The sequence below is a fragment of the Morus notabilis genome, unplaced genomic scaffold (assembly GCF_000414095.1).
Source record: "Morus notabilis unplaced genomic scaffold, ASM41409v2 Scaffold1009, whole genome shotgun sequence".
In the NCBI taxonomy this organism is placed as follows: domain Eukaryota; kingdom Viridiplantae; phylum Streptophyta; class Magnoliopsida; order Rosales; family Moraceae; genus Morus; species Morus notabilis.
In genome coordinates, this window is record NW_010357868.1 from 626,346 (window position 1) to 637,252 (window position 10,907).

Below are 10,907 nucleotides of genomic sequence, written 5' to 3' on the forward strand. Positions count from 1 at the left end.
TCAAAGAATTCTCCTTTTAAGACGGCACAACATCTTTTTTTTTTTCTTTCCCCCTTTCCTTTGTGACCTTTTTAAAGACACAAGTTTGCACAAATTGCTGTTCACCATCCCTAAATTTAGGGACATTAGAGAATAGTTTAATAGTGTTTGCAGCTTTCGAAGTGATGTGTTGTTATTATTCTCAAGGCTCATGGGTTGGTTTGGTTTGGTTTGGTTTGGTTTCACCGTCTGAGGCAGGAGATTTTTCGGCTCTGATACGTAACTGTTTGTCTAGAAGTACGATAAAATATCTGTTAAACTAATCCTTACTTACAGGGGGTTACTGTACTTTGGTTGCTACCTACACAACAAAGTATGTTTGTCCCATTTTGCCTTATTGCTACCTCTCCTCTCACATTTTATTTGTCTATTATTACGTGAATTCTTGGCAATTTTAAGGACTCAAATTGTGTTGTGCCAATTTCACCGGATCCAAACAAATCTGCATTCTAATACTAATGTTTATATATATATATATATATAGGACTTTTCTTCGGTCCCCGAGAGAGACGGTCTCTTTAATGTAACGCGTAAAAATATTAAATGTAACGTGATATTTTTTTAACGTAATACTAATATTAAAAATTTGAGATCTCATGATATATAATTATTTCTGATTATTATTACACTTTTCTAACATTTTGTTATAATAAAAAACAAAATTAAAGTGTAATAATAGTATGAGCTAGTCAATGTTCTTAGTGTTACATTTTTCTAGTATTCGTGTTACATTAAATAAGTAACTATAAGGTTATGTTTCAACTTTTATATGTTAAGTTACTGGGATGGTCCTTTAGAGGGACCGTAAACAAAGCCTATGTATATATATAGCAAATTTATGAAAACATATTAAGATAGCATTCAAATAATATATGTAAGTACATACTAATTGGATTATTACTATTATCTGTTTTTAGGCTTAATTTGAGATTATTGCATGCGCTTTTAAGAAACACTACTTCTGTTTGTAGCAAAAGTAAAACGAGAATTATAATTAAAAGATTAAACTTGTTTTTATGCAAAATAATTTTTGGGGTTTTAAAAGCAATCCAAACTAAACCTTTTTATGTCATTGATACTCTATAATAATTTCTTATGGATAGCAGAGAGTTAGAATCCTTTTGAAACTAAAAATGAAAATGTAATGGTAAATCTCAAGAATTTCAAGACTAGTCATTGTTTTTAGCTCAAGTTTGTGAATATTAGTTTTCTAAAATAAAATAATAACTTAAATTAAATATATTTATTTTGGCAGAGTATATGGTTCATATAAAGTAGTTTTCTAGTTTAAAAAAATTGGTCATATTTTACTTGTTGACTAAATGTTTATGAAGAGCATCTCTATTTTCTAAATGATAGAGTAGATTACTTAAGGGCATCCACCAGAGGGACGTAAGTAATAATTTTCTATCTTATTGCTTACCAACCTCATCCAAACCTAAATTAAGTTTAAACTTGCTGTATGATAACATTGAAGAAGACAATACCCATTAGAAAGCAAATAAAAATAACAAGTAAAAATTTTTTAAAAAAAAAGAGAAATATAAAAAGAATATCTTGATAATAACGTTTCTGTTGTTACGTGAAGCATCAGATACTCTCCCCAATAACCCAAAAGACTTTCTGGGTCCAGTGTGACCTGTTTCTAACGTGCTCATGTAATTTTCTTCTTCTTTTTTATTTTATTTTTTATTTTTTATTTTTTTTGGTCTTAAGATATTTGGAGGCTGCTGTAATTTGAAAACCCACAGGAGAAAAATTGGCATCTTTCACTTTCACACATTGTTTTTCTGTCAAATTTGTTAACGGCAAAAGTCTAATTTTAAAGCAGAAACGATTTTGTTGTAAATGTTTTTTTTTTTTTTTTGGTGAAAAAAAGAAGAAAAGGGCATATGCATGTGGATGGTTGGCGTCCAGTGAGACCATGGAATAGAAAGTTTTGGGCTGCACCAAAAAAAAAAAAAAAAAAAAGGTTCTTTCACCATTTTCAATCTTTTTTCTCTCTCTTTTTATCCGTAGCTTTTGTGTCCAAAAGTTTCCACTTATTGGGGAATATCTATGTTGTGCTCCTCTTCTCTGCCTTTTGATGATGTGTTTTGCTTTGCTTCCAATGTAGTGTGGTATGAGTACATGGCCATCTTGAATCCAAAGCGAAGGAGAGAAAATCCCTAACCCTAAGAAATAAAAAAGATCATTATGATGTTGAAACAAATTATAAAGTGAAAAAAAAAAGTAAAAAAAAAAAAGAAAAGCGGAAGAAATAATGATGGCTATAGGCTAATTCAGACCTCAAACAAAGTTTTCATTAATGGAACGTATTAATAAATTGGTGCACTTTTTTTTTTCTTTTCTTTTCTTGAGTGGTTGGGTGGGAATGGCAATGGTATAAATAAATTTAAATGTATGTCGTTGGATCGTACTTTGCCTTGAATCTTGTAGGATTTGGAGAGACAAAACTACTAGTTTAAACAATGTGAATATGTGATGCAAGTTGTACATTGTCCCACGTAATCGAATGAAGAATATGATGCATGAATAGTATGGTCTAAGAGTTGTTTCTTTTCTTGTTATCGTTACTATTAATTTGCCATTATTATGTTGTTAGCAAGGAAAAAAGAAATAAACGAATTTTTCTATTGTTCCTTATACTTTTAAAAACAATGGTGTTCTTACTTAGCAGTTATTGAATCTGTATTATTTATTTAGTTTAATTTAATTTTTGATCAAATTTAATACAAATTTAATGACTGATAAGTATAGAACACATGTGTTCTAAAAAAAAAAAAAAACACTAAAGAAAGTCTTAACAAAAAAACACGAATAAATTAAGAGAGTCGTTTTGATAGATACTTAAAAGATATCATAGTTACCGCACAATACTAAAGTAACTCCGTCTTTATCAAATTCTATTAAATCCGTGTTAGTCTAAAATGACATACCATCAATATTGTATTCTTTAATTTCTTTTCATACTATACCTTAAATATTTTCCCCAAATAAAATGTTTCCCCAAAAACGCATATAAAAGCAAAAAGAGAAGGATTGAAAATGTTTGATATATCAAAATACAATGCAAGAGAAGGTGTGTGCTGACAAAAATCCAGCGGCAAATACTCTGCCAGTCATGAGTGACCAAAAAAATTCTCAAAGCTGAGCCGTTCAGTTTGTTAATTTGAGTTGAAATGTGATGTTATATGAGAGATTTTTACTGTAGTAAAAAAATTAAATGTGACGGTTTCTGAAAGTTTTTTACTATAACAAAATTCGAATTCTAAACTCGAATCAGCGAAATGAACGGGTATTAGAGTATTAATAATCAAAGCCAATGAGACTAAATTATTATTATTATTATTTTTAAAAAATGGGCCAATGGGACCACACAATTTGTTTGAAGATCCAGGCTCTGCACCACAAACCCAACAAAAACAAAAAACAGCCTTATGCACCACCACCTAATAAATTATTATTATTCCCAAAAGCTTAACATTTCACCCCCCAAACAACACTAATCAAACATATTATTTACTCACTTACACCCCCTAATTATTAAAATAATGAGATCCACTTCTGAACACATCAGATTTATTACCAACTCCTTCGCAACTTAAATATTATGTTGCTGAGAGCCAGCCAGTGATTCCAAACAAATATATATTGATATAATTCTCTCTCTCTCTCTCTCTTAATCAATTAGCTTTCTGTAAGATACATAAAAAATAAACATATTTTGGTAATACTTGATTTTTAACCGCCAACTTATTATATTAAAAAACATAAAAATTTAATGTAGCTTTGATGAAAAGTTCTAAAATTACGCAATGCACAGTTTTTTTTTTTTTTGCTAATAAAAGGTACACAATGTACAGTTTATACAGTATCTTTTGTTCTCTCTACAAAAAACATGTATTTTTATTTTTTATTTTTGAAATAGAAGGGGGGAAAAAAACACAACAGTTTACAATTCTTTTGAGCCCAACAAAATATTTTGATAATATATCAGAGCTTAAAGCCAGTGATGCATTGTGTGAGGGCCCAGTTGTAGACCACGTTCAGTTAATCACACGACGGAGGCTAAAAATTCAAAATTTGACTCTTTTAGTAGCGCTTTAATTTAAGTTTCCAATTTCAATATTATTCCTGTTTTATTGTTTTCCATTCAATTTAAGTTATTTTAGCATTTTATAATAGGATTAGTTTCTTTTAGTTTAATTTCCGAATTTAGAATTCGTTTTGTTTCCTTTATTTCGTGTTTAAATTATCAATTTAAAGAGAAATTGTAGGACAATCCAATTTAATTACTATTAGCAAAATGAGTTTATTCTCTTTATTCTAATTCTCTGGATATTCTGTCGAATCACAGATTTATAAAAGTCTTATTTTTCATGTATTCTAATTAAATCATTGCGTTTTATGATATTCAAAGTGAATCAATGGATCTTGAAAGTTACACACTTCTTATTATTTTTCTCACGCTTCCCTGCATAGCTAGTGACTCCAATATGAACAAAAAATAATAAAAAAAATGAAATTAAGGAAAACAACCAGAACAGTTTACAGTTGTGAGGCCACTGAAGGAGAAGAAAAGGACAAGGTGTTTGGACCCAACAAACTTTGCATAGCAAAAGAGCAAACAGACAGACAAATAGATCAGCTAAAAAGCCACTCCCACTCTCCACTCTCTCTCTCCTCCCTACTGCTTCTCTCTCTCTCCCTATATTTGCTTGCTTCTCTCTCTCTCTCTCTCTCTATTTGCTCTCTCTCTCTCTCTCTCCATTTCTAAGCTCAAAATCAAGGGCGCAACCAAAAGCGCGCCACCCACCGCCAAAAAAAAAACCAATCTTTTTTTGTTTTGTTTTGTTTTTTTTTCATTTTTTATTACCCTCTTTCCGTTTTGGGTTCGGACAGTACGACGTCGTAATAGCAGTAGTAGTAGAGTGTCGTCATGGGTTGTACGGCGTCGAAGCTGGACAACGAGGACACGGTGAGGCGGTGCAAGGAGCGGCGGCGGTTTATGAAGGAGGCCGTCCAGGCCCGCCACCACCTCGCCGCCGCGCACGCCGACTACTGCCGCTCCCTCCGCCTCACCGGCGCCGCCCTCTCCTCCTTCTCCTCCTTTGAACCCCTCTCCGTCTCCGACCAAACCCCCGCCGTTTTCCTCCACCCCCAACAAAAGCAACAACCACCTCCGCCTCCCTCCTCCAATCCCTTCCCGCCACGTGTCCCTCCTTCTCCTTCCCCTTCTCTCCACCCTCCGCCGCCGCCGCCGCCGTTTTCTCCCTCTCCGGCTCCTTCTCCCACCATCGCCGGCTCCAAGCTGCCTCATATTCTCTCAGCCTCCTCGATGTCATCGTCGGCGCCGCCTTCTAGAACCAACAGCAACCTCCATAATCGCCGCCGTAAGCAGCCGAGCCACCCGAAGCTTCCTCACATTCTGTCGGAGTCGAGCCCTTCGTCTTCGCCGCGTAGTCAGAGGTCAAATTTCACCGCCACCGGCGGCGGAGTATATGAAGGAGGATTTACGCCGACGGCTTACCAGGCGAACACGACCTACTCCAGCACGCCTTCCCAGGCGTCTTCCGTCTGGAACTGGGAGAACTTCTACCCTCCCTCCCCTCCCGACTCCGAATTCTTCAACAACCGCGCCGCCGCCGCCGCTAAAGAGATGCGATCTTCCAATCACGGCGGTGGCGATATCAATTCCGATGAGGAAGAAGGAACCGAGACGGAGACGGAGAGATCCGAGTACGATTTCTTCAACGCCAAGGCCGGGCAAGATCACCACCTTCGCCACGAGAAGAATTCGAATCACCACGACTTCGCCTCTGAGACGATGGAGAGAGAGGAGGTGCAATGCAGCGAGTGGGGCGATCACTACAGCACCACCAGCTCCTCCGCCGACGAAGACGATCGGGATTCGAGATCCGATCTCGGCGCCCGCTCCAATTTCGGATCCTCCGCTCGGGCAGAGTCGGTTGCGGCGCCGCCTCCACCGGCGGCGGCGGCGGCGGCTACCAAGTCGGAAGAGTATTCATCGAGCTACGGGGAGATCTCGGACATGAAAATGGTGGTGAGGCACAAGGATCTGAAGGAGATCGTGGAAGCCATTAAGGAGAATTTCGAGAAAGCCGCGGCGGCCGGCGATCAGGTCTCCGAGATGCTCGAGATCGGAAGGGCTCAGCTCGATCGGAGCTTCAAACAGCTCAAAAGTAACTATTTTTTAATTAATTTTTATTCAATTTTACTTATTTAATTATTTATCTGTTGGAATTTTGAGATTTGATTATATTTTAATTTTGTTGAATAACAGAGACAGTGTATCACTCAAGCAGTGTACTAAGCACACTAAGCTCGAGCTGGACGTCGAAACCGCCGTTGGTGGTTAAGTACCGGCTCGACGCCGGTTCGCTCGATAAACCTGGCGGTCCAAAGAGCCTTTGCTCCACTTTGGACCGCCTCTTGGCTTGGGAAAAGAAGCTTTACCAAGAAGTCAAGGTTTGTTCTTTTTTACTATCCTTTTCTATGGGATAAAGTTTGAATCTTTTGGTTAAAAAAATAAAGACGAGGATTAGAGTAAATGACTAGGGATTATATTATTAGGATAGGAAATTGAATGTGTGGACGGTGGATAGTAGCGTTAATCCACCGCAATATTTGATAAAATTGCCCTTTCTGAATGGTGGGCCCCATGGATTGCCTGCGTATATCTATCTGGGTATTGCTGTAAATTTGGACGGTTTGTCTTTCCCCTTACAGTAGTGTCTTTATGCAGCTTATGCAATTATTCCATGTTGGTTTTGAGTCGCTCCCCTTTTCTAGTTCAATGCCTGAAATGCCCTTGAATTGCATTTGGAGAGGAAAAATGTGGTATCAAGAATAAACATGGCTGAAGATTGAATCTTTTTGATAAAGTGGATGCACTTTTCTTGCTATTAAAATGCCTTACTCAAATTCGTTGTAGGTTGATCTAGTATATGAATGTAGATGCAGTAGGGCATAAAAAGTACCTATCTGCGGTCATTCAGTAATTTTTTTAGCCCGTTATATTTTTCTAGTAAGGTGTTTTTTCAAAGGAAATTTTTATAAGAGGGAAGGCTTCTTTTGGCTACCTGGTAGACGGTAGTGAAGGCTCTTTTAGCATTTCATTAGTTTTTGAAAATTTTTGGTGTATGAGCGGGAGCACTTTTGTGCCGTACGGTGCACATGTTTAAATCCAACGGCTAAAAGAACCTTCACTACCTGGAGTGAAAAAGAGCCTTTCCTACGATAAAGATTTCCTTTTTCATATCTTAACAAAGAATTCTTGTGTAAGTACTGTTAGCCATTAGTGTTTTCGCTAGCATTGAATTACTTGTTTTGCGTATTAAAATGTATAAGTACATTATTATTATTATTTTGGGTATTGTTGGAACTATTTGTGTCAACCTTTTTTTAGTGCTAAAGCAGGTGACATGTTTTTATTGAGTTTTTAGGCGAGAGAAGGCGTCAAGATTGAGCATGAAAAGAAGTTATCAGCCCTGCAGAGTCAAGAGTACAAAGGGGAGGATGACACTAAGCTAGACAAAACCAAAGCTTCAATATCGAGGCTGCAGTCACTGATTATTGTCACATCTCAGGCCGTTTCTACAACCTCAACTGCCATCATTGGTCTTAGAGACTCCGATATGGTACCTCAGCTCATTGATCTCTGTCACGGGTAAGTCCCCTTCTTCATTTCAATAAGAATATTACTTTTGGCACGAACTATAAATTGAGAGCTGTGGGCCAATGAGCTCCGATAAATTTGGTTATAACAGTTAGTATATGTGACCACTGACCACTACTAATGGTAAAATTGTGTCAAGGTTATTCACGAGAACTTAGGCTGTAGCTATTATGCTCCATTGTGGATTTTGACCAAATTGAAAATTTGGCTCTGCAACCAGTCTAATGATTGACCTTTAAGTTCTGCTCCAGCATGGTCTTGCATTTCGTACAACACTGGCATTACTGCTGTAGTTAGTGCTGCGGTTGTTGTTGTTTACTCCCTCCCTTAAATTCAATTTGTCTTGAGTAAACCAAAATCTTGCGATCTAATCACACTACTTTCCACAATCAGAAATGTGGTTCTTTTATTGTTTTGATCACGTGACTTGCTACTTCATGCTCTAGAAGAATGAAGCAGCTCAAACTGGAAGCTGTAGAATGAGATTTTATTTTGGTGCACCTTTAAAGTGACATGGAACTGAAGTAAAACTAGATAACTACCCTAGTATGTAGTTAGGCACACAGGGGGTTGGTACACTTGATTTTGCAACCGCTTGATTTCATCTCACTCATATCATGCAAGAATATTGATGTAGGGAGTTCCGAATATGAGCAGTCGTTTTTCTACTTTATTGTCATTTGTTCTAACTTTCTAATTTAGCTTAGTTTTGTTATTATTATATCGTTTATCTTAGTTGTTATTTTGTTATTGTTTTCAAGGTGAGCTATAAATAACCACTTAGCTATTGTATTAAAAAAGACTGAACATTTGAGAATTAAATACTAGACTTGAGTTTCCTCTCCAATTTGGGGTTTTTCCCTTGTGGGGTTTCTTTTAGGTGGATGCGAGAATCCTCCGTCCGGGTTAGGCCGGTAAAATCCCGTTCTATCTATTCCACTGCGTCAAATATTACTGGTATCTTGACTTGGTAGATGAAATCATTATTAATCACTGCCACCATGCCACTTGCTTCAGCCCCCTCTGGAAGCACATGAGCCTTGTTGTACTGGACTGTCCAGTTGCTGGCTACTTCTTAATACTAAATGGTGGCCCCAAATGTGGCTTTTCGGTGGTTATGTTTCACTGTTATGAAGATCCATTTCGGGCCCAAAGTTATTGAATGTGGGGTTAGGTACATTGCACTTAATTGCCATGTGGCCCACCATTCGTAGTCTTGTTGCTAGATGTGATGAAGTCAACAACATAATCATTGATACATCATCATTTGTATTGATATTACTCTTTCATAATTAGTGTTTCTCACCATAGTTAGCCTTACAATTATATACAACAAACCATTTGATAGTTGCCAATTTGGTGGAATTATGGTAAAGCAAAAAGGGAAAGGGGATGACATGGTTGTGGGATGATTCCAGAAAAACTTGTTTCAGTTGGCTGTGATTTGTCTAATTTGTTAAAATGTTTCAGACAAACTACCAGAAAGTCCCACCATTTACTCTGAGATCCTTTCTGCTTTGTTCAATTAAGTGGGTCCATTGAGCATTGTTGCTTCCAGCTGTTCAGTAGGCGTCTAGAGCTAATATACAGTCGTATGAAGGAGATTTTACATGATAAATACTTAGCAAAACTTGATAATGAAATCATTGGTCTGTTGACTAACTACATACTGGAGTGTCGGAGAGTTCTCAACATTTCTGAACTGTTGCTAAATTTGATTTCATCACCTTGTTTACCCATTGCATAGCCCCCCTGTGCAACTGGTTTCAGAATAAGTTATCTAAGATCGTTCCCTTCTAACATCTATTTATGTTCTGATGTATCAAATGTAGGTTTATGTACATGTGGAGATCGATGCACCAGTACCATGAAATTCAAAACAACATTGTCCAACAAGTTCGTGGCCTCGTGAACCAATCAACAAAGGGTGAATCGACTTCTGAGCTGCACCGGCAGGCAACCCGTGACCTTGAATCAGCTGTCTCTGCCTGGCACTCCAGTTTTTGTCGCTTAATAAAGTTCCAACGGGATTTCGTTAGATCCCTTCATGGTTGGTTCAAGCTCACTCTTCTTCCTGTTGACAATGACAACGTCAACATGAACAGCAACAGGGAACGCTCTGACGTATATGCCTTCTGTGATGAGTGGAAGCTTGCACTTGAGCGTGTTCCAGACACTGTGGCGTCTGAGGCCATCAAGAGCTTTATCAACGTTGTCCACGTTATATCCTTTAAACAGAGTGAAGAGCTCAAGGTAAAGAAACGCACCGAGTCTGCATCCAAGGAGCTTGAGAAGAAGGCATCGTCTATCCGAACCCTAGAGAGAAAGTTCTACCAATCGTACTCCATGGTCGGTATTGGACTGCCTGATGCAGGGCCTGATAATGGGCAGGTATTGGATGCTCGAGACCCGCTTGCTGAGAAAAAAACCGAACTTGCAGCCTGTCAGAGGCGGGTTGAAGACGAGATGATGAGGCACGCTAAGGCAGTGGAGGTGACGAGAGCTATGACACTAAACAATCTTCAAACGGGCTTGCCAGGAGTTTTTCAGGCACTGACCAGTTTTTCTTCCCTATTTACGGAGGCACTTGAATCGGTTTGTACTCGATCCTATGCAATAAAATAGGTAAAGATATATAATTTTCTTTCCCACTTCTATTTTTGGAGTAAGTTGGTATCTATAAGAGCTGGGATTTTTTTAGGGGGGTCAATAGGCTCTTTTTTTGTGATTATTGCTTTCCGAGGGTTTCTTTTTTATTTTTTTGGTCAACATGTAAATGTCTGGAATTTTGTGATTTTGCAGTCCATTTTGGTTGAAGAAAAGAAATCTGTGTACAGGGAAATTGCTTACATTATTATTGTATGTGACTTGCGCTCTTTACTGCAGATGAATAAATAACATGCTCTGCCCTTCATCTCCATTTCCTTTTTCAGTTCCTTGTGGATGTATCCTTGTTCACTTTTAGAATTATTCTTCTCCTTTGAGATTGATTTCATTAACGTTGACTTTTTCATGCATAAGAGACGGGGAAGCAGAAAAGAGAAGGTATTCATGAACTGTTTGATCTTTGATCAAATTCCGTAAATTTGCATACTAGTTTTAGTTCTCATATTTTTAGATGTGATCTGACAATCTATATTTGTACAGTATCGGTATGTTTCCCCCC

General features: G+C 37.7%; 1 protein-coding gene across 1 annotated transcript; it reads left to right on the forward strand.

Moving 5' to 3' along the window:
• Window positions 1-4,750: 4,750 nt before the first annotated feature.
• Window positions 4,751-10,661, forward strand: LOC21404693 (nitrate regulatory gene2 protein). The gene is made up of 4 exons (XM_024177084.1): window positions 4,751-6,245; window positions 6,347-6,531; window positions 7,509-7,732; window positions 9,574-10,661. Exons 1-4 carry the CDS (start codon window positions 4,982-4,984, stop codon window positions 10,364-10,366), a joined length of 2,466 nt encoding a protein of 821 aa, XP_024032852.1. The 5' UTR covers window positions 4,751-4,981; the 3' UTR covers window positions 10,367-10,661.
• The last annotated feature ends 246 nt before the right edge of the window (window positions 10,662-10,907 follow it).